The sequence below is a fragment of the Diachasmimorpha longicaudata genome, chromosome 6 (genome assembly GCF_034640455.1).
Source record: "Diachasmimorpha longicaudata isolate KC_UGA_2023 chromosome 6, iyDiaLong2, whole genome shotgun sequence".
Taxonomy (NCBI): Eukaryota; Metazoa; Arthropoda; class Insecta; order Hymenoptera; family Braconidae; genus Diachasmimorpha; species Diachasmimorpha longicaudata.
The window spans coordinates 3,553,232-3,577,615 of NC_087230.1; the positions used below are offsets into that span (position 1 = coordinate 3,553,232).

The 24,384-nt window shown below is 35.3% G+C and overlaps 3 protein-coding genes and 1 long non-coding RNA gene across 5 annotated transcripts; 3 read left to right on the plus strand and 1 right to left on the minus strand.

The window, feature by feature from the left end:
* The first annotated feature begins 52 nt into the window (after positions 1–52).
* On the plus strand, positions 53–6,229 carry LOC135163474 (putative fatty acyl-CoA reductase CG5065). Its single transcript, XM_064122926.1, has 7 exons — positions 53–208; positions 826–2,524; positions 3,337–3,687; positions 4,079–4,332; positions 4,771–5,109; positions 5,366–5,623; positions 5,843–6,229. Exons 2-7 carry the CDS (start codon positions 2,330–2,332, stop codon positions 5,976–5,978), a joined length of 1,533 nt encoding a protein of 510 aa, XP_063978996.1. The 5' UTR covers positions 53–208; positions 826–2,329; the 3' UTR covers positions 5,979–6,229.
* On the minus strand, positions 3,681–6,928 carry LOC135163486 (uncharacterized). 2 transcript variants are annotated; one of them, XR_010299128.1, is made up of 7 exons: positions 6,787–6,928; positions 6,534–6,657; positions 6,028–6,085; positions 5,879–5,972; positions 4,764–5,720; positions 4,151–4,395; positions 3,681–3,820 (listed from the first exon to the last, which is right to left on the minus strand). It is a non-coding gene; the product is annotated as an uncharacterized LOC135163486 (long non-coding RNA). The 2 variants fall into 2 exon arrangements; XR_010299127.1 differs by having other exon boundaries at positions 4,764–5,796.
* A 38-nt stretch (positions 6,929–6,966) lies between these two features.
* LOC135163475 (putative fatty acyl-CoA reductase CG8306) lies at positions 6,967–12,564 on the plus strand. The gene is made up of 7 exons (XM_064122927.1): positions 6,967–7,346; positions 8,272–8,523; positions 8,607–8,856; positions 9,291–9,483; positions 10,055–10,294; positions 10,690–10,947; positions 11,399–12,564. Exons 1-7 carry the CDS (start codon positions 7,155–7,157, stop codon positions 11,535–11,537), a joined length of 1,524 nt encoding a protein of 507 aa, XP_063978997.1. The 5' UTR covers positions 6,967–7,154; the 3' UTR covers positions 11,538–12,564.
* Positions 12,565–13,699: 1,135 nt separating this feature from the next.
* Positions 13,700–23,014, plus strand: LOC135163470 (putative fatty acyl-CoA reductase CG5065). The gene is made up of 7 exons (XM_064122919.1): positions 13,700–14,242; positions 15,003–15,229; positions 18,302–18,541; positions 20,425–20,689; positions 21,073–21,375; positions 21,573–21,780; positions 22,097–23,014. The coding sequence occupies exons 1-7, from the start codon at positions 14,176–14,178 to the stop codon at positions 22,395–22,397; spliced, it is 1,611 nt and encodes a 536-aa protein (XP_063978989.1). The 5' UTR covers positions 13,700–14,175; the 3' UTR covers positions 22,398–23,014.
* The last annotated feature ends 1,370 nt before the right edge of the window (positions 23,015–24,384 follow it).

Genomic DNA, 24,384 nt, shown 5'->3' on the forward strand with positions numbered 1-24,384 from the left:
TTTGGATTTGCCCTTTGTTTTTTACCGGCGGCTGGTGGGATCCTGGTGCTTTTATTCGTCGCTAGGACACGAGGTGAACCGAAGGGGGCCGAGCGCTTGCTCAGTGAGAGGGATGGATATGGGTTCGTGGTTTGTTTGGATGGAGGCGCAGCCGGTTCATGATACAGACAAAATTATTTCATAGGAAAATCTAGGGAGTTCTAGCCAGGTAAATAGACGATTCTTGTAACATGATTATTTAGTTAAAGTATTTTTCTTTCATTTCGTCGAAATGACGAGAGTACTCGTACTTGGAGTAGTGACTTTGACAATTGTTTTTATTTATGAGAAAAATTTTTTTTGTATATTTTTCACAGACTATTTTTCTTTGACTTCGTCCCAACGACGAGAATATTTACAGAGAATTGATGTGATTTTTTTTTTATTTATGCAAACAATATTGCATTTTTTCCCCAAAATCTTCATTTTCTAAAGTCTTTTTCATCAAATTTATTTAAACAACCAGCATTTCTACCAACAATTGACTCAGGATTTTTTCGTGCATATTTATTTCAGCTGAATATCGGCCCACTGTCGGTCCACCAAAAATATTGATTTATTACTCAAAATGACCGGATACTATAAAATTAAAAGGAAAATCGAAAATTTTTACGTTCCCTTTGCTAACATTCCTCAATCCTCGGGGAAAAATGACCGAATCTTTTGTTAAATTTAGTTCCGGCTGTTCCTTTCCATTGAATTTCACGTCTTCTGACGTTTCAAAATGTAAATTTATTTTTTTTATTCTTTCCCGGTAATTTTTATTTAAATTTTCACTCTCCACAGGTGATGTATGAGATGTGCACACATCGCTCATCCTGCTGATGACGCAGTCCTGATACCCCGTCTCACATCATCATTCCACTGAATTCATAAAAACCTCGGCGGGTAAAAGTGCATATTTGCAAGAATATTTTATTCTTCTCCAGGAAAAAGACCATTGACATCAATGTCGTCGATGGTACCTGCGTTATGGGTCCACAGTTCAGGCCAGTGTGTGTGGAATTCCAATAACAATACATAATAATACATCGGTGCAACATACATTGATTGAGGTCAATCGTACGAGTTATTGAATTATTTGACAAATCGGAATTCGCCGACGTTGGCACCATCAATTTCAGCAATCCAACACTGAGAGAAAAATGTAGGGAAACGAACGGATTATTTTTTTATTTAAAGACTCAGTGGTTTTCGATAGTGCCAATGGAATAAACTCTTGACTATACGAAATATCTGGGCACTTTAAATGGATCGCATGATTAAATTGTATGATTCAGTCGTTGATTGTGAGGGTTCCAAAGAGAACCTTCATGATTCGATCCCATCGGGGTTCAAATTTATCGAATATTCCTTTCGATTCCCTGAATATTTTATCACATTTAAACAGTTATTTAAATGTATTTAAATATTTGAAAAATAGTTATTTAAATTTGTTTAAATATTTTTAAAACAGTTATTTAAATGTATTTAAATATTTTAAAAATAGTTATTTAAATGCATCGCGTTCCGTCGATCTGAAAACTTATTGTAGGCGACATCAACGAAATCGCATATATTAAGATTTTTTCAATGGAATAATGACTGAATTTTAAACGAATATGTGGTTATCTACGATCTTTAGGGAACCTACTGGTTAAATGAAGATTAAAAATGTTGAAACGATGGAATTCTATTTTTCCTATGGAACAACATTCATCCAACAAAATATATTCCAGAGAATCTACGATTTCTACGATTTTTCTCTCAGTGTAGCTGTTTCGGGTTCGAGTGGTGGGTGATATTTTCTTCCATTTTTCCTTCCAAATGGAACCGAATGATCTCTCAAATTGGAGAATCTTCAAGTATCGTGTACACGGAGAAAATAATTCCATCGACAGTCAAAAATTTAGTAAAAATTGCAGAATTCAAATTCGCCTACCGATTACGGAAGTGACTAAAAATTTAAATGCTAGTAACATAATTTTTCACGCAAAATGCAGATAAAAATTACGAAACGCTGCGAAAAAAATCCGTACAATTTTTTGCAACCAAACATAATCCTTAACATTAAATGTTTATTCAATATTACCGCCGTATTTAGCGATAAAGAATGTCCGTAAAAAAATCCAAAATTGCAATGCACTTATGTTCCCCACCGGTCGGAGTATTGGTCTCCCAACTATCTCCATCCCACCCACTGCGATATCCCCTCCCGACTGTCACCAAATTATGGTCCCTATAATTGGGTTGCATCAAACTTTATTGCCGGTTGCTCTTGAGTACCTGTCGGTATGCCCGCAGAAGAGCAATGCAAAAGTACTCGATTAATCGGTCATTATGTGGGAGCACTGTACTGTTGACAGGAGTCACTGGATTCATCGGTGGTTCGTTACTAGAGAGGATATTACGGTTGAATCCTGGACCTAATTGTGTTTACGTATTGGTGCGGAAGAGAGAGGGATTGAGTCCAAGGGCGCGTGTTGATAAAATTCTGTCGTCACCTGTGAGTTACAAAATTTTTTTTAATCCCTTTCACCTACATCTCTTTTTCCCCCCAGGCGCCCTGAAAAATTATAGAATTTTGTTACCATGCCATGTTTTATTCAATTTAATTTCTAAGACAAATCATATCCATCAACATTTCGTCATATTGACGATGAAAAAAATTCGGAGGTCATCCATTTTCATTTATTCATCATATTCTCTGATTTGTAATTCTAGTTTTCTCGAATAATAAATCACTTCACGATGGAAAAATTATAAGGGATCATAAATAGGAACATGTTTATTCGATAAAAATGGCAGAAGCACGTGCAGAGTTTTTTATTTTTAAATGCCATTATAAACTTATACATTCATATTTTAATCCTTGATGAATCAAATTTCATTCTAACGTTTTCTAACGTCTGAATATAAATTTCTTCCGGGTTATTTTACCTTCGAAACTGCTTGACCTCCAGTTTGAAAACAATTTTGACAGTTCTTTGACACTTATTCCGATAGAAAAAATTTTTTTTTGGGAAGTAACAAAAAAAATTATCAGATAACTAATCTCATTCTCATTGAATCAAAAATATTGAAATTACAACGACACTTGTGCCTCACAAACTTTTTTTTTTGAAACTACTTCATCAACAAATCATTTGCATCAATAATAAAATTTGTATAAAATTCTTATTTGCTGGAATTATTGGTTTCGATCTAATTCTCATAAAACTGCTTTTTCTCAGTGAAAAATACTTCAATTTTCAACTCGTAAAATTTCCGAACAGACAACACCCTTTAATTGCCAACCATAACTCTTTTCTTATCAAGTTATTCGCGCCATTGGAACCGGAGATCTTGCTGAAGGTGAAGGTAATCCCCTGCGACTTGACAGCCGAAAATCTCGGCTTATCCGATTCCGATCGAGATGTTCTCTTATCAGAATGCAGCCATGTATTTCACTCAGCGGCATTCATATCATTCGCTGCAAATCTCAGTTCCGCGGTGCGCATTAATTTACTCAGTACGCGTCATCTCCTGGAGCTGACAAAGCGAATGCCGAAACTTCGGTCAATGGTGCATATTTCAACAGCGTATGCAAACTGCACTAGAAACAGTGATGAAGAACTTCAGGAGAGACTTTACCCGTCCACTATGGAGCCAGCATCCTTTATTGACATGGTGAGTACAAAGTATCATTGACTTATGACACACAGTGGTCACAACTGTCATCTCCATTTCAAACGTCAGGAGAGGTCCGTCAGCATTTGTTTGCCTTCGGTGGAAACTTCTAGGTGTTTGCAAAATTTTACACCTGAAAAGTGATTAATTAGCATTGAATAAAATTTATTTTAATAGTAACATTGATTTATTGAAATGTCAAAAGCCCATTTTCTCATTAACTTGAATAAAAGATTTTATTTGATGTTTTCTTAGAATTGAATAAATTTACTTTATTATTAATAAAACATTAGTTGATCCAAGTAAATAATTTATTTCAATGAAATAAAGACATTGTTTACTTGGAAAAATAATCGTTCATTTAAATTAAATTAATTTTATTTTTTTGCAGATCGAGGGCATGAGCTCAGAGGAGATAGTCAATAGAACGAATGAAATTCTTGGAGATCATCTGAATACTTACACATTTACCAAACAAATGGCTGAAAATTTATTAGCTCTAGAGCGGGAAAATGTACCCCTTTCGATCGTGAGGCCGAGCATTGTATTGAATAGCTGGAGACAACCAACTGTCGGTTGGGTGGATAACGTCAATAATAGCGCTTGTGGATTCATCGCTGGTATTGGAAAGGGATTATTTCGCACGTCTGTACATTCCACTCATTTAAAATCTCCAAATGCAAATTCAAAACTCGCGGGAATATCCACCTGTTAAAATTGACCAGATATCGTTTCAAATTTAAATATCAGTCGATCGACCAGAGCTCTTCTCCTCTCTGTCGATAATCGTGGAATTTTACTTTTCATTATTTTTTTCAAATGCAAATTGCACTTGCGAAATTAATTGAATTATAATTTCAAGAAATTAAATTAAATTTGAAGAAATTCAATAGAAAATTTAATTGAATTCGTTAGAAAATTCGAAAGCTATTGACTCTCTACCGTCAAACATCTAATCAAATCTGCGTAAAAAACAATAGAATCTGGATGCGACTTTTTCGCGAAGTCTCTAAAATTTTTTTCTATTGATTTTTGTATTCGTCCGGAACATTAAAAAAATAATCAATATTTCATACCATTCAGATTTCAGGCGACCCCCAATACCCTCCTTGATGTGATCCCCGTGGACATGGTGGTCTCGACAATTCTGGCAGCCTCCGAGAGAGCCCAGCAAGAACCCCAGGACCTCCACATTTTCCACTGTACCTCCAACACGATAAACCCGACAACCTGGGATGAATATTGCGAGGAGGTTGTCAAAGCCTGTCGAGCTCATCCCTGCGAGAATGCCCTGTGGTATCCAACAGCTAGGACCAGAGAGAGTCACTTAAGGAACATTTTAGTCATCTACATTTTTCAGATATTTCCTGCCTTTATCATCGACTGCATTTTTCGCTTGTCGAACCCCGAGAAAAAGCATTTGTGAGTCCTCCGTTACTCTTGACCTTCTCCGTATGTGACATTGACCGTTTTACATATTTCATAACGTCAAAGATGAATATTATTTGCTGATGGACTTTGGCTCGGCATTTTGCATCAAAGACATTCTCATAATCCTTTTCCTCAGCTCGAAATATAGTATTTTTATCACAACGTAATCCAACAAAATTTGTTAACAAATTCGTTGCTGGTTTTCTTGTGAAATATTCTCCTGTGGTTAACCGACAATATTCTCCAGGGTTTACCAAGTGCAGCAGAAGTACCTCAAGGGCAACTCCTACACATCATTTTTTTCGACCCACAAATGGAAATTCGATCGTCGTAATATCCAATCCCTCCAGGATGCTCTTGTCCTCGATGAAGGAGATGCTCATCCCATGGACCCACGTCTCATCAACTGGAGTCAGTACTTCGAGGCATGTGTCCTCGGTACACGAACATATTTTCATAAAGAGCCGGCAGCCACAACAGATCGTGCACGAAGGCAGATGAAACGGTAAATTTTCAATATCAGGCAGGGATTCAATAACGAGAGGAAGAGAGGCTGTTGATCTCAGGGTGAATGTTCCCGTAGAAAGTTGTGCTTGCTTCCACTATTTTTCAAGTGAAAAATCAGGAGATTGAGAATTCAATGTCCACGATGCACCAGCGTAATTACACTGTAAACAGCTTCCGTGGAAAATTATCCTTTTTTATGTTTTTTTTTCTTTTGCAGATTGAAAATTATTGCAGAACTGACACCGTTTCTCACCTTCGCACTATTTACGTACATCATGATTACGGCTGGAGTTTCATGGAGTGTAGCCGTGATTTTCAGTGCAGCAGTCGTACTTTTCTTCATTTGGCTGTAATTATTTGTGAATTAACGACTGCAATGGCAAAGTTTGAATAATTATTTACCTGAGGGACGCTGTTATCCGGCCTTATTATTCCTGTTGCTGTAAAGACTTGACCGCGTCTGCCAAAAGAGAATTTTGTTTATAATTTGGGATCTCTTTGTATTTTTTATGGATTTTTTTACGAATAAAAAATTATTCTGTCTGAAAATGGTCAAGATGTGCTGTACATCAGACCCATTAAATTGCATTGACGTCTTCAATAACGAGTACAATTATTATTCAAGCCCTTCAAACGATTTTAACTCTAACAAGACCAGAAAGAAGAAAAATCTAGGGGAAAAATTGGGATAAAAATTATAATGACATAATGAGTAATCCAACAAAATTTTGTTTAAATTGATGCAAACTGAGGAAAAAAAATTTTGTTGGAGATGCCTCCGTTGAATTTAGGATTTCTCTTCATGGAATCAACGAAATTAATTATTCAAACAAATGAAACCCTTTCAGCGGTGGAAAAAGATTAACAATAATTTTTCCCGACGATTCTCCGTCTAAAATCTTTCCCACAGAGTAAAGAATCAAATTCCCATTCATCTAATGCATTTCCTCCTTTTCTCCACTCAAATCTCCATTATAATTTCTCTTCTCTTTCGTTAGCGGATAGTCGCTAATGGCCACGTTGTCACAGCAACTGAAAAAAAAAAATCACGTCATCTTCGACTTTCCCCCAGCTCCCCGCAAATAATTAAAAATTCCACAGCAGAGAACATTCTCCTCAAACAGCATCTGAAATTTAGATTCAAAATTATCATTCAGTTACCTTGAGCACCACTGGCCGTCTAGCGGGCCACCGACATTGTTTTGGTCTCCCTCTAGCTCCTGGAGATTCCCCCCAGGACTCTCCTCCCCCTCTCTCTCTCTCTCTTGAATCACCACTCCTATCGCCTAGCTGTGCCCAGCAGATCTGGAAACGACAGTATAACCACGTTACAGCTCCTCCAATGTGTTAGTCCCAGTGACTTTGTCGTCGTGATCTGTTCTGTTTCATCGCATGTTTCTTTGATCATTCCGTGTCTCCTCGACCAGAGAATTCCCTCTCAACCTGTCTTCCACCTGATCAAGAGCAACTACACCAAAAAAATCACTCATAACTTATTGGAAAACCCCAATTAGCGATCACGCGGGGCAATGGCATCGCGAGTTGTGGAATATTATCGCGGGAAATGTGTTTTCATCACGGGTGGTACCGGCTTCCTTGGCAGTTGCTTGATTGAAAAACTCCTAAGGTGCTGTACAGATATCAAGAACATTTATCTGTTGATAAGACCAAAGAAGGGGAAGGAAATCAGCGAACGTCTTGAAGAGCTCACCAAAAACTCGGTAATCACACATTTTCCTTGATTAATTAATCGAGTCGGCAGGAGATGATTTGGAGGTTATGAATTTATTTCATCTGTCATTATGGAAATTAGAGGTGTTGAAGGGACTAAAGATTATCTAAATCGGTTATATATAAGCCCACCAAATTTCATTTTCTCTAAAAAAATTAAAGAACCTTGATTGTATTGAAGGTTATGTGGTTTCTGTTGTCAAATTGTTGCTTCTTCATTTTTTTTAAGGGAATAGACATTTTATTTGGGTTTGTTAATCAGAGAGAGTTAGAGAAAGCATTCACTGGCCCACTGTTAAGATTAGAGATCGACGAAGCATTTTTGGTCGACAATCTAATGCTTCAAGTACATTCTATACTTGAAAATATAGAGAATTTCTTTTAGTTTATGAATGAAAAGACAGCACCAAATAAATCGTTAGAATGTACTAAAGTCTAGAGGAAACTCATTTCACCGTTAGAGAGGCGAACAACTCGTCGCAGGTTCCAGCAGTCTGCCATTCAATCATGAATACTGATTAGATAATTAATAATTTGTGCCTTTATTGCTGAATAACAACGAGACATTAATTGTTGGTCAAGTACCTCTGACGAAATTTCTGTCAGAATACATCAGACGATTTTTACTTATTTCGATACTTGAATGAGGATTTTTTTTAATTACAAAAAGAGAGTAATTTTCCTCAAAATTATTACCACCTGATTCACAATTATTATTAATTATATATTCAATTATCTGCATCAATCCATCATCACCCCTCACTTCAAACTCCAGCAAAATCCAGAAAAAGCCATTAAATCTCACTCCACAAACTTCAGTCAATCATCGACTGGGTAATTTCTCGTAATTAGAAATCGACAAAGCACTTCCTCATACAATAATTAATAATCAATGTTTACGATTATCGTCTCCAGGTGTTTGATCGCCTGCGGGAGGAAGGGAAGACCGATCTGTTCTCAAAACTGATAGCAGTCAGCGGTGACGTTGGTGAGGAAAATTTGGGCCTCTCCTCCGAGGAGAGATTGACAATCGTTGAGCACGTCGAGGTGATATTCCATTCAGCAGCCACTCTAGACTTTGATGCGAGTCTGAAGTCCGCTGTCGATATTAATCTTCTTGGTACACGAAGAGTCGTTCAGCTCGCTCAGGAAATAAGAAATCTCAAGGTGAACGGGGCTGCATTATGCATTTGTTTCTCTTATTCTCAATGAGCTGATTGAGGTTTCATAATTGACGTAATTATTCCCAGGCTCTGGTACACGTCTCTAGTGCTTATGTGAACTCGTTTCTCCTCGAGACTAAGGAGCAAATTTATCCCCCACCAGCTGATGTGAAAGATGTTCTTGCCCTGGTCGGGGAAAAGGACGAAAAGTCCATAGAGGAGAGCACTCCGCAGCTGCTCAAGGATCATCCAAATGCTTATACTTTTTCGAAACATCTGGCTGAGCATGAGGTCGTCAATGGATCCATTCCTGCAGCCATCGTGCGGCCATCTATGAGTACGTTTCTTGATGAGGTTGGATAAAATAACGCAAGATGTTTATTGCGTGGGGAGTTAAACAAAATAATTACACAAAGATTGTGCACACAGTATATAAGAGAAGAGATCAAATATATACAGCAAAAATTACATGAAAAGTGAGAGATGTAATGAAAAAATGAACATGATACCTCTCATCACTGTTCATCACTATTTGCAACAAATCAGAAGTTTTTATCTCGAAAATGCAAACGTTAAAATAACTCTGAAGTTACGAATTCTTTTTTTTTTAATCTCAAAGAGTAATTGCCGACAGTTCCGATGATTTCTCGATGAATATTTACTCATTCATCCATTTTTATGACCTAATGCTGGAGTCTCTCCGGAGTTAACGTATTCCAAAGACCGTCATTGAAATGTGGAAAAGAAAAATCATAAGAATGTTATTTCCAGTTACCGGTGCATGGCAGGAGCCAATCCCGGGATGGACAACCTCCAAGAATGGCCCCCAGGGCTTCCTCATGGGCGCCAGCAAGGGAGTAGTTCGCAGACTGCCAGTTGCAAGTCAGCTCGTCTATGATTATATTCCAGTCGACATTGTTGTCAATGCCCTCATTGTCGCTGCCTACGTTATCGGTCGTGACAGGTGAATATTAATTATCCTCCTCCAACTAAACTTGAATTTTGACCAGACTTTCGGTTGTCATTTGGTCAATTTCATTGAAATGATCAAAAGAAAACATTAACAAAAATAAATCAATAGAATTTAATATTTCTATATAATTTTTCAATTTTAAATATTTTCTGTCGAATTCTACAGAATTTTTTCGGTCTGAGTTAATTTCGTTTCTCATTAAAAGAATTGAACGAAACGATTGGAAAATGGTTTTTGTATTGCATATACTTCATTTATTTTTGTTACTAAACTAGTAAGAATATTTAGTATTACTATTACTGTGGTTGTTATTGAATTTATTGTTACTATAATGCTTTCAAATAATTATTTCGCACATTGTAGCCTTCCTTTCTCCACAATTAATTATCTATCCTATTTGACTAAATTGAATAAGATTTCTTGTCAATTTAGATTCAAATATCCAACCTAATGGAATGGACCAAAAACTAATAGAACATGTATTGCAAATCCAATGGAATTTTCCAACTATTTTGCTAGACTTCTGTATCATATTTTTTCATCCGTGTTATCTGCCCTTCAGGAACACAGGGATTAAGGTCTACCACTGCACTTCGAGCACATGTAATCCATTCCAGTGGGTAAAGGTTGAGTCTAAGATAAACGGATATCTCCACAAATATCCTCTGGCCAGTGCGGTCTGGTATCCCCATCTCAAACTCCTGTCATCTTTGTGGCTCTACAGAATCTCTTCAATCTTTGTGCACATGATCCCAGCTTATATTTTGGATACCGTCACTAAAGTTGCTGGTGGCCGTCCCATGTACGTATTTCTGGGAATTGTTATCAGATTAGAGAAGCAATTTTTTTATTTACATGCGATATAAAAATTCCTCAGAATTATTTCGATTGTTACGAGTTTGCTCTCGTGTTATATTTTGGTTGTTTTAAAATCCAATTATTTATTAATTAGTGAGGTTTTGATTTAAATTGTTATGAACTATATTAATTTATTTCAATTATTTTGTATTGTATTGTATTATTTTGTTTTGTGAGATATCTGGTAAAGACATTCATCAAGTCTGAAAATGATCAACGCAATTGTCATTATTGTGCTCCGAAAAAATTATAAAGTTTGTAAATATTTAGAAAAATATTAATAATTGTTAAATTACAATATTATAGTGATAATTATTAATTTTAAAATTGATTTAATAGACTCGTTCGGCTACACACGAATGTCAATAACTCCCTGGGCCGTCTGGAGAAATTTATCTTCACGGAATGGAAGTTCCAAAATCCCAGAATGATGGAACTACACGAGTCGTTATCCAGCGAGGATAAGAAGATGTTCACAATCGATGTGCGGCCATTAGTGTGGGAGGATTACTTCGTAAATCTGACTAAAGGAGTCAGAGTGTATCTTAGTAAAGAACCTCTCAAGACCCTTGGAAAAGCTCGAGCAAAGGATAACATGTGAGTCCTCAATGGTTTGGAGAAATTGTCTTGATCAATCCAATATCAATCCACTTGATTAAACGATGATAATAATATTATATGTGAAAAGATTACTATACGAAACCAGAATCCCTAGAATTTTCTATAGTAGAAAACTTTTTGATTAAAAAATTTTGCAATCATCTAATTTTTTCTCTAGAAGTCTGTGAAAAACGGAAATTTATTTATAAGAAAAAATTATACTCATTTTTTTTCTCAAAATCCTTTCCCAGAATTTAGCAAAGATAAAATAAATCGACGTAATAGCAAACATAAACTACAAATACAGCCATATATAGTGTAAATTTCTGCTTGATCGGCCATATAAAAATCGAAATCCATTGGACTTTTCACACTTGATTACGAAAGAACTCACACGGAAATTTTATTTAAAAAAATATATTAATTATATTAATTCTGTCAATTCTAGACTACTTGTTGCCCACCTGGGTCTTCAGGCAGCTCTCCTGGCCCTCATCTGGTGGATATTCAAGTCGATTCTGGGCGCTACCTGGACATCAACAGGCATGATTGTCCCCATAGTCTACCTCCTCTTCAGTCAGCTCTAATCGTCTAAGCGTTTCCATAAAAAAATTTAATATATTCGTCATCGAGGGGCGGCCATCAACACAAAATATTTTTTATGAAATCATTCAACCGTGAGCTCTAGCTTAGTCGAATTTCACAGGTCAGCACGGATTTATTGAGCCATGCCTTATTGTCTAATGACAACATAAATATTAGGTAATTTTGCACGCAGCCGGGGAGAACCGCATTGGGTAAATAACATACCAGGGATAGGATCACAGATTGTTATTGATTCCATATTGTGCAATCTCATGATTATCCACGTATGAAAAAATTTTATAGATAAATCAATTGCTTTCTCTGAGGAATTTCATTGCATATTCTGAAATTATATTGATTAATTTGTTCGTGTTTTGCAGAAATTCAAGATTATGCAATCGGGATATTTTTTATTGATAACGAAGTGAATATTTTTTCATGTTTCAAAATTTTTGAAAAAAAAAATTGATATCTGCAGAATTTGTTTGACGAAAAAATATCTCTCGCGTTTGATTTTTAACAGAATTTTTAAAATGTTTCGTTGGAATTTAATATTTTGTTCACACCATTACCATTCTGTTAAAATTCAATTAATTTGGTAATGATATTCTACTGATTGTTTACGAAAATTTTATAAATTATGCAGTCGAGTCATGAGATCACAGAAGTCAAAACATTCGTGCCCATGAATTCTTACAAAACAATCAAGTCGAAAACTAAATTTGCTGGAAAAAATATAAGTAAATAAGCTTCATAATTTTCACAAAAATGTAATTCATTAATGGAAGTTTTATCAATTAAAATTTTTCATACGTTTCCCGCAATATTTTATAATCCACATCTGAAATTGAATTTTCATCCGAATTTTTAATTTTGAATCCACGATAGTATTCGTAATTGTAATTGCCGAAAGTATTTTGTACTATCTGTATCTTAGTGAGTATTCATTACCTAAAACCAGAATCTCTATTATGTGAAATTACGGATGATGAAAAAAACAGTTAATAAAACGGTCCTATGGTACAAGCAGTTCTTTGTTACCCACGCGTCCTTGAAGTTACAATCTCCCCCCCTCCCCCGGGCTTTTCTCGATTTTTTCCTGTGATCGCACGCATTCGTCTCAGTTCATCTGAATGAATTATGAAAAACGTTTCCCGATAAGTTATTAGCTTCCTGTATATTTCTTAATTAACGCAATTGAAGAAGAGGAAGATGAAGGTTCGAACGAGAATTATGCATGACGAGACACTTTTAACACATTTTTAGGCAATTAAATTTTTTTTTTCAGTTACTGAGAAAGGGAATGCGCTTTGTGCGAGCGTAATTGGCTGGTGATTCATGCGCATTATTTTTCATAATTATTTACTCATTCATTCATTAAACAGGGGTTGGTGTACGTTTTTATTACTCCAGCATTCTGGAGATATTTTTGTTTATTTCTTGCTCGAAGAGGTCTTTTACATTCCCACCGCTTGTGAGAACTGCGTACTGATTTTAGCGACAATGCTCTAATCGAAAATCTTTAAAATATTTTTTATCATCAATTTATATGCCAAACCTATGCATCAAAATATATTTCGTTTAATATCGCTTGATAGAAAAGTATATAATTTATACTTTTTTAAAAATATAAGATTTTACATTTCTTTGAACTACATAATATGTACAATGTTTATTATTATTTGATATATTTTATTTCCCAAAATATAAGAATTAAATATTTTTTATTCACAATTCATAGCGAGCAAAATAGATTGTCGACCAAAACTCTTATCAACTTTTCTAAATGTTCTTTGAAACGTACAATTCACGCTGAAAACGGGATTTAAATGCTATCCTTCACCTGTCTGAACCCCTATACGAGGGAACTAATTAAATAATCGACAATGCACAAATCAACAAATTCGGAGACACCGACGTAAAATGTCTTTTTCTCAGAAAAAAAACCTTTTAAGTTTCTCTTTAAAATCGTAAATTTTACATTTTCCTTCCGTCAAACCAGAAGCGTTCGAAGTAAATAACAATCGAATTTATCAAATTTGTCAAATTCTAAAAATATGTTCACTCAATGCTAGAATTTTTCTTCACAGGGCGGTGATGTAGGCAGTCACGTCGATTCATCTGAAAAGGTGGAAAATTTCAATAAATCGTTAGCTTTCTGGATTTTTCCGAAGACACTTTTTTGTTCACCGACGATCGAAGAAGACGGAGATTAGTTTTCTATAAAAATTGTGGGGATTGACTGGTGGAGGAAGGGACAACGAGCCATGTTGGTGAACCTTTCTGGCTCACGGTGAACGCACAGTCACTCGTCAATCAGTTCTTCGGTAACCATCCACCTTGTCTGAGCGATCTAAACGCACGTTTTCATTTTCACTGGGTATCGACGTGCGGGTGATTGAAAAAAAAAAATTCATTGATTTGGTCTCGAGGAATTGTGACACTTGAATTTTTTTATCTTTTTCCCCGAGTTATTACTATTTTACTGCTTTATTGGCATTTGTTTTATTGGACTTGCGCAAGTACTTGATGAGACGGTTTAACGATTATTGATTTTGATCGATCGGATAAGGGATTTAATCGGTTGCATCCAATCGATTTATTTTTATCATTTCTCTGGTTTCATTAATCAGTTTGCGAATGTTCTTCGGGGAGGGTGGAACGAGCGCTATGAAGTCCACGCAAGAGTGCTTGCCTGAAGTTCAGGGTAATTTATTCATTTGTTTATTTATGTTAAAGGTAATTGCTCTGGTGATTGGTGGAAGGTGATAAGTCATGTACTTCCGTTAGGGATAGAACACTGAATTTTTTCTTATTAATTTTTTTCTGAGAAAAGAAATATTAGGATTTGAAGGTTTAATGAGAGAAATTGAAATTTCTTTTTTCTTTACTTAACAATAATGTTTTTATTGACTGATTTTATTGTTGAATTATAATCTCAAGCTCGCCCTGCTTTCCATGTCATTTTGAAATAGCAGCGGAATTTCTGAATGAGTTGAACACAGATTTTTTGAGGAAAACAAACAATATTATGAGATGAAAATTCATTACAAAATAAGTAAATTGAGTGAACTGGGATGAAAGATTGTAATGATTTTTTTAGGCGATATTGACGTCGATTTTGAGAGAGAGATTCTCATCTAGGTTTCAGTGAAAATACGATGAAAGTAAAAAAAATTAGGAGAAAAAAAAATACAAAAACTGAATTCATATTTCAATGAATTAAAAACTCCTTTAAGTTTTACTCAAAAAAATAAATTGTGAAGTCATTAACGGGAATTTTTTTAAGGCGCCGAATTTTGGAAATCCCAGACACGTGACGACTCACTTTATTTTTATATCCCATTAATATTGTTAAATTTGATCATACATTATTATCAGACGTAAACACAGTGACCTATCACCCTCGAAATCAACAGCAAACTTATCATTAACATTCTCATTTTTATTAATTTTCTGACTCACAGCGAAAGACTTAACGCGAATGAATAATGTCCCTGCACATGAGGTATTGCCAACAATACCAGAGTGGTTTCGGAATCGAAGTGTTCTCATTACTGGGGCAACTGGATTCATGGGAAAAGTTCTGTTGTGCAAATTGTTAATGAGCTGTCCGGATGTGGAAAAGGTTTATCTTCTTGTGCGGGAGAAGAAAGGAGTTGATCCACAGAGTCGACTGTCCTCGCTTGTGCAGGTGAGTTGTTCTATATTTTTTCTCGTTCTCAAATTTTAAAAAACGACAGTTGGAGGAAAAAAAGAAAGTTTCTCGTCCATTGGAATGTTAGAAGCATCGATCGAGCGGAGAGAACAAGTGGGACAATACTTGCGATGAAATTAGTTTTCCATTCAAATTAATTTATTTTAATTTATTTATAATAATTAGAAAACCCGCGACCAATTAGAGGATTCAAATAATCGACGAATTTGCGAAAAGGGGTAGTACCTGCGATGAAACGAGTTTTCCGTTCGATTTTTATATATTTATTGATTTATTCATTTTTTGTAACAATTGATATGACACGACTTAAATAATCGATAAATAAACTTAATTCAACTTTATTTTATTTTATAAAACTTCAATAGAATTCGGGTGATTACGTTGATATATTTTGTATAAAAATTTCTCCCACCGAAATATTTAAAATTATTTTCATTTTATTTTTCTTATTTTTGCAAGAAAATTAGAAGAAAAAAATGGAAAAAATTAAACTAAACATTAGTCATATACTTTCTATTTCTCAAAATTTTTTTTATCTTGATGTACAACATTTCTAATCAGTCTTTCAAAATTTTCGTAACTCTCATTCACGAGCTCTCACGTAACACGTTTTTAATCCCCGGTTCAGGCAATTTGAGATTTAAAAATGAGCGGTTGGTGAACCAAAAGTTGATTTGATCGTTTTAAAATTGTCTTTCATAAGCACTACCTTTACACCAACTCAACTCATTCAACTTAGATTAATGCAACAGACTTTTGATTTTTCGAATTTTGGGTAGTCGACCTTCACTGATTACTTTCACTGAGACTCAACAAAATTTTGGTGAACTTTCCCCTTCCGACTTAGCATTAGAAATATCAAATTACTTTGTCCATTTAATGAGGAAAAAAGTACTTTCTGTACTTTATCTACTTCTCTCCAGTGAAACGCTCTTCAACTTTTCTATTAAATCACCAGAGCTTTCATTGACCGAAAATTTCCAGACATTTTACTGCGATTATTTTTCCCATCCAAATCTTGGCCAATAGGATTGCACCATTCGACGTTATTTTGTATAGTCAACACGGTATTTCAGCGGATATTCTTGGAAATTTCACTGGAAATTTTGCATGTTGATATATATAAAAAAAAAACAAATGTTGAAGTAACCCTCAATTGTATCTGACAGATTAAATGGCAATTCGTTGAAAATTATGTCTCATGGTGCAATTCTATCGGCCAAGATTTGGATGCAAAAAATAATCCCCCGAATACCACTCGAACTTCGAAATTATCTGATATTTCCCTCAAGGTTCCCTACAAACAAATAAGCTCGTCAAGTTTTCCAGAAAAATCACTCGCGCTTCGCGCTCGTGATTTTTAAACTGGAAAACTTGACACGTTCATTTGTTTGCAACGAACCTATCAGGAAATATCCGATAATTTCGGAGCTCTTGTGGTATTACATGCGATAATTCGCCCACAAAAATTTCAAAAACCGTAAATTTTGGTTAAAAGTGTGTCGAACCTCCCGAAAATTAAATCTATCGAATTCACTGGGTTTTCCCACGAATTTTTCTCGTGCGTAAAATTCCAGTCGCGGTAATATACCTATGAATCGATAGCCGTGCGGTCATCGATTATCGCAGACCGTTTAAACTCTTAAAATTCCCAATTTACAATTCCCTCCCGATAATCCGATCTTTGATCCTCGAAAAATCACCTTGAAACTCTTTCACTGTTCTACCCATTGACCGTGCCATCTGTCAAGGTAACCGATGACATGAAAAAACGTACGATTTTGTCGAAACTTGTTACCCAGACATTCGACCCTGAGATATCAACCAAACGTGCTGACCAATTAGACGTCATTACCGTTAGAATTATTCAGGAAAAAACCGCACGGATGGCGAGAAATCCAATTACCCTAGATCACGCTCGGGTAAATGGATTGAAGCTACCTGTCTGCGTCTGAATTTTTAATTTTCATTCTTACCCGAGATTTCCCAGTATTTTGACATCAATTGTAATAATTGATAATCATTACCGATCCATTATGCGTGTAAGAAGAATTGAATTTAATTATTTTTTTCTGATTCCTTCCACTGAAAATTACCTATGCAACTTTATCCCGCCTTTCGCGACGGATGATTGATTGAAAAATGTCAATTAGCGGTGCGTGGTAATTATTATCATTTGTAATAACGTTAGAGTGAGGACTCAAGTGCTGATCAACTAAGAAAAAAAATTTTGTTTGACAATGATATGTATATTTAACATAATTCTTATATAACAGTGAATTACATGCGATTGTTTATAACATACATTTTATTTTTATCGCTAAACTTTTACATATTGTTTGGTGAGACGTGAACAATAATGATTTGTTGGACTAGCGGTACAGAAGTAATTTATTTATTCTCGAACCTGCGCTGATTCTCTCCAGGAGTTTAAGCTTTCGCAGTTTTGTTTCATTTGTTTCAACTCTTCTACGAGAGTATGTTGAGGATTATAGCACGTTCTGATGTTAGGATCATGTGTCGGACATTGGTCAACAATAGGGTTTAATTTGTTTACGGAGAATTTTGTTTTTAGTGAATTGAGTCTGTCCACGATTGGGTTCATTTTGATGTGTTTGGGGGATTGTGGAGCGTCTGGGTGTCTTAGCTGGGTTATTTTTATCAGAGCGAATCTTTCGACTATGTTCATAATTTTTTAGTCACCGGGTCTTGCGAATAGAACCAGTGAATGGGTAGAATAGAGATGGATGACAAATGATTTTACATATTTTGGTGGATATGACAGATTCAGATTATGAGATTCAGATCTTGATTCTTATAGGTGAGATGTCGGAATTTTATCACTCGTGCGATTCATTTAGTCTTTACCAGGTTAGCATGTGCTTAAAAACAATTGTATATATCTCCCACCAACATTTTTGCAAATGTTTATCCCTTAAATCCAAACGGAATCCTGACACTAGTCGTCCGCCTTAAATTAATTTCACGACAGATTTTTGCATTTTTTGATTCTGACGATCAATTATTATTTATTATTAACATCCACAGCTTGAGCCTTTCAAGGATCTCCGGGTGAATCATCCTGAGAGGCTGAAGAAATTGACAGTGGTATCGGGGGATATCACAGCAGAGAATCTCAATCTTTCGGTGGAGAACAGAGAGCTGTTGACACGAGAGGTGTCAGTTGTCTTCCACAGTGCTGCTAATGTTAAATTCGATGTGCCATTGAAGAATGCTATTCAAATGAATACTGCAGGAGTCAAGAATCTCATTGCACTATGCAAACAGGTAACTATTACTCTATTTTTTTTCCTATTAATTAATTCATCGGGTCTATAAAAATTATCGAGCACTCAAGAATTTTTTGTTTTAATGATAGAATAAATCCGGTAGTTTTTCCAATTTTTACTTCATTGGAAAAAATGGCGTAACAGCTTCGTACTTTGCTCGGTGATAAATCTGAAAATTTACGGAATCTTCCAGATTTTTCTCTTACCGTGCCATAAAAATTGCCGTAAAACCATTTCGCGTGTCATTTTTTGGAATCGTTAACGAGTATTAAAGTCATTACCTGATAATTAAATATTTTGTATTAAAAACAGAGAAATATCCAATTGTTAACATTTTAACAATTACATATACAAACATTTTTTTAAATCTAAATCCTTTTATGTTCTTTAATTATCGGTATAACAGTTTCACAGACGACGTCAATTCAATTTTTTTCATTTTTTGGTGCTCAAATAGAAGCAAAAAATATTTTTGTAAGAACTATTGCGGAATTCACACAAGTAAAATTACCTGACACTGTCGTGAAAATTTCCATTGCTTTTCCTCCCAAAATTACGAAAGTGTTTCGAAATTCCTATTGAACACCTTAAGCCGTCTGAAACAATAAACTCAATACAATTAGCGAAAGTTCAGGGAAAAGTGAGTAAAGAAAATTAAAAATATTCTGTTGTTCAACACAAAAAAATACGTAACGATACCATGAAATTTCCGATAGCCCCATTTCGCTCTACAATTACGGAAGTTATAATTTTAATGAGCTTTTCCCTCCATGTACGATGCCAAAAGTATCGAAAGGCTCATTTTGCGTAGCGCCAACAAAAAATTACGTATTTACTATTCTCATCCACTTTCAGTCGCAGCCGTAAATACATTGACGTGAAAGTCATTCAGCAAAAAATTGAGATGCGTAAAAATTTCGAAAACAAAGTTTATCGCCAGAGCCCCTATACATGGAGAGCCTCACTACAGTTAAAGGCCAATTATCTTTCTGCATCATTTCGTCATGATGAGAAAAGGTTTACGAGCACATATATATCTATATAGATATATATATAAATAGCGAGTAGTGTTTTTCCTCATGTCAAAATTGCAGAGATGCTGAGTGATTACAGAACACGTTCGATGAGAATGCCCGACAGAGTACCGTCCTTCGCCCGACTATAAAACGAAAGAAAAAGTATTCCTTCCTGCTGTTCACCCACCTTTGTTCTGCTCGACGTAGGACAGACGTCGGGGATTCCCCCGAATTAATGCATTATTCACTGGCAGAACTGAGTCACTTTCACTAAATAAATATTCCTAACGACGTCAAAAATTATTATTATTCCCCTCACGTGATTACAAAAAATATAAGGGTTGATTGCGAACTTATTCGTCGTTGTGAAGGAAGAAAAATATTTTTTCACGTGTCTCATGCGATTTTGCAGCTTCTCGATCTGGGATTCCCCTGAATCAATGAAAGACTCATTCAAAAAATGGCGCGGTTAAATAACATATCAAATAATTAATTAATATGTTATATAATACATTATATAATATATTATGGAATATATAATAATATAATAAAATTTATTTATATTTTTAGTCATGTGAAATAATTTTTTTGAAAAATAAAAGAAAATAAAAGATTTTTATAGAAAATAAAAGATTTCCAGTCCTGAAGTGGAAGAAATTGTTATTTTATATTTATAAACGTCTTCTGGAGCTCCAAAATAATTTTCATATTGCATTAGAATAATTTTAGTGCCTCTAATATAAGTCCCCTAGTGCAGCCTAACAATTTATCAGATGCTGCAAACGATTTTTCCTGTTGTTGTGCGATAATTTTTTAAAAAATGCACTACCAGTGGAATATTTTTATTAACAATCGCCTCTTTCAGATGCGCAAACTGCAATCACTGATCTATTTATCGACGGCTTACACCCACTGCGGCGAGAAAATTTTGGAGGATCGTCCCTATCCGAGTCCAATGATGCCCGAACAAGCCATAAGCCTCGTGGAGATGCTGGACAGTGACATCCTGGATGTAATGACTCCAAAATTACTCAAAGACATGCCAAACACTTACGCCTTCAGCAAAGCACTCGCAGAGGACCTGATTAACAGATCAAACTTGCCGGCCGGCGTAGCGAGGCCATCGATCGGTCAGTTATTACATCAATTAATTACGCCCGTTCAATACTGATTGAACAGTTGTTTATGGGAAAGTCGATGGGGACTTGAAAGTTGAGTAAATCGAAACGCACGCGGAGACAACAGTGTAGGAAATTAATTACAATCGTTTTCGATTAATTATTTATAAAAATCTATTTTCCACAATTTAAATGACTCATCCAGAACTCAGGTGGTGCAGATTTTTTTTTCTCGAAACTGGAATTTTTTTTAAATCTCCAAAAATTTTCAGTAACGCAACATATTCAGACGTTTTCCCCAGAAATTTTTGATTTTCTGTAGATATTTATGTTTCACATGTTTTGTTAATTTAATTTTTCGATTTATTATACAAAATATGTTACTTTTTCCACAGTTATAGCTTCTTGGAAGGAACCAGCACCCGGTTGGGTGGAAAATCTGAACGGTCCAACTGGTATAATGATCGGAGCAGCAAAAGGGGTCATACGAAGTGTCCTATGCGATGGAAGTCACGTTCTTGATGCCATCCCCTGCGACATCGCTGTCAACGCTGTTATCGCATTAGCATGGAAAGTCGGTCTTGAATCACCAGCCAAACCGATTTATATGAATGTCACTGAGAGTGGGGAGAATCCATTGACCTGGGGACAAAGCCTGGCGTATGGCAGAAAACATGCATTTGAAAATCCCTTCTCAGGTGAAAAGAAGAATTGCAAAGAAAAAATCACTGAAAATTGGCAAAGACTCAGTTGTGGAAAATATTTTGATGTTTTTCTATATTCATTGCATTAGAAAATCGTTCAGTTTATTTAATTGCCTGACCTTTGGTGCTTTGTTAACAACAATAACGATTTTTTCAATTTACGAGTTACGAGTTATGTTCTTTATTTTCAGGTATTCTCTGGTATCCACGTGGTGGAGTAACAAACAACAAGTACTTTCACATGCTTTGCGTCTTCTTTCTTCATCTACTGCCCGCTTATTTCGTCGATGCACTGTGTCTTTTAACTGGTAATAAACCATTTCTGGTAAGGGTACAGAGCAGAGTCAGCTGGGGGATGAAACTCGTTTCATATTACATGATGAAACAGTGGATTTTCAGGTAAAAATTCCAGAAATTTTTCAAATAAAGTTAGCATTAAAAAAATGTTGGAATTCAAGACGTAACATTTATCAATAGAATTTCAGTTGAACTGTACAGTTTTTAAATATTAACAATAAATCATCCAACATTTAAAATCACTGTAATCAACAGTTGACTATAATTCAATAATAATTACATTTTTTTAATTTTCTCGTATGTACTCAACTATTTGAACTCCAAACGTAATTGCAAAGAAAAAATGTTGAAAATTATTAATAGAACTCTAGAAGAATTTCCTGCAAATGAACATTAATGAAGAATCGTTCATTTACAGAAATGACAGAATGAAAGAATTGAGAGATCAGTTACTACCGGCGGATAAAGAAGTTTTCTTCATGGATACAAAGGCATACGACTGGGACGAGTACATGAAGACGTATATTCTGGGGGCTCGAAAGTACATCCTTAAGGAAGATCCAGCGACACTCCCCAAGGCCAGAAAAATCTTCGCTCTCTATTGGCTCGCAGACATAGCTGTCATGTTTCTAGTCTCTGCAGGAGTCCTCTGGTTCCTGTACTCCAAGCTCTTCACAATTACCTCAACCAGAACACTGAGAATAGTCAATGAGTTGTAGTCTTCATCCACCAAACGACTGAATTTTATTCTGTTACTATTAGGGATATCCAAGTCCTTTGGTTATTTTTTTTTCACCGGTGAACTGCCTGGTTAATTTTAAAAAACTGAAATCAGACCCACAATTTTTTAAACACCGAACAAAAATTACCAGAAGCATTTACAATTTCTGTTGTACAATTTAATTGGAAAATCCGATAAGATAATTGAATCTATCGTGTGGTCTCCGCCAAATTGTAAAATGTACCTAGTTATCCTTAAGGGAGTTCTTAATCGAAGTGAATTATAAATTGAAGTAATTATAAATTCAGCTAAAGGTGGCTGGGAATATTTTGAAATAATTGAAAAATGATTTGATACAATATTTGATCTCCCATTTTGATAGAATAGAAAAAAATGTCTGGGAGGTGTTCATTCTGTCATGTTTTTTCATCCCACAAATATACGTGAATTTAGAAAGCAGAAAAACAAAGATTGCACAAGTGTATGAAAATTATTTTCCATATCAAGCCGATTTACTGATGGGAAATTGCGTGGACTTATTACCAACATGACAACACATGATGAATGGCTTAATTTAACAATTACTGACAGACAATTCGAATCTCGCCGACGAATGCGCTGGATCGTATGGATTCATATTATTAAATGCGTTTCTGAGGCATGTCTTCTCCTTATTGTACAATTCCTTCATTCCATGTGGACATCTGTCTTTCCATGCACAGGATAATTCGATAAAAAATCTAGAACTCTAATAGAAAAATTCCAATTAACAGTTTTACCTAGATTTTTCAAAACGATAATTGTTGAGTAATTTCAATATCGTTATTCTTCATCATCTGAACCTTTTATTTATCAATTTCAACATTGAAAAAAATACCACCACTTCCGAAGCACTTGAACTAAACCACAAATCAATTCTATGCAATCGATTTTATTTATCGAATGCAAAAAATACAAATTTTAAATTGATTTGTTTGGATTCGATAGACAATCCATCTATTCCATTCAGTTCAATTCAAAACCTGTGGTATTTCAATTCGACTGAATAAATAAAATATGATGTACTATAACAAAATTGATGCGATCGATTCGAATCAATCATAGAATTTATCTATTTATTAAAAATTTTTTCTGAATGTACGATTATCGTTACCTCTCCAAGTGACACGTTTAGGTGATAACGATCTGCGCTGATCCTATTTCAATAGACTTATTAGATTTATTAGATTCATTAGATTCATTAGATTTGTTAGATTTTTTATTTCATGTGTAAAAAACCCATTTTTTTTCAACTAGTCCGGTACATGTCATCCACAGAATCTTCTGATAACAAACTGAGAACACTGAAGGTGTAGTGAGATCCATGGGTAGCATGTAGCTAAACAGGTTGGCCAGTGATACGTGTAATGGTGGAGTACTGACGGTGTGCAGTTGGCTTTGGCATCCTGAAATGTTGAAATCGTTTAACTTGCTCTGCTGTTTGACTCGGCAACTCGGTCCCCTCCCAGAGAGTTGCTGCGCACGAAAGTAAATTGCGTCACCAAATAGAGGTCGAACTGCTTCAGGAGCTGAGCATTCCACCGCAGAAGATCAAAAATCATGTTTTTTATTAATATTTGAGGGTTTTCCCCATCCTTGGGAGTTTGTTAAGAAATCTGACGATGAATCATTGCTATTGGTGAAATTTTTGTGAATGCAATGAGGGAGAACAATTCCTGAAAACTTTCGATAGTTAATGTTTATGGCAGTCCACAAATTCATTATGAGACCTGCAAGACATTTTATTTAGTTTCATGATGAATAGGATTAATTAAGCGTGAAAAAAATCAGGGGGAAAGTCCCAATTTCTTAAAAATTCTACTCCATTCCTACTGGAATTTCATTTAGGTGGAAATTGATTTAGTGAAGAATATTTGGGAGAGTCGCAGTCACGCCCTGGAATTCAATTTTATTTTGATATTTTTTTGTTTTGTTGTTTAATAGAG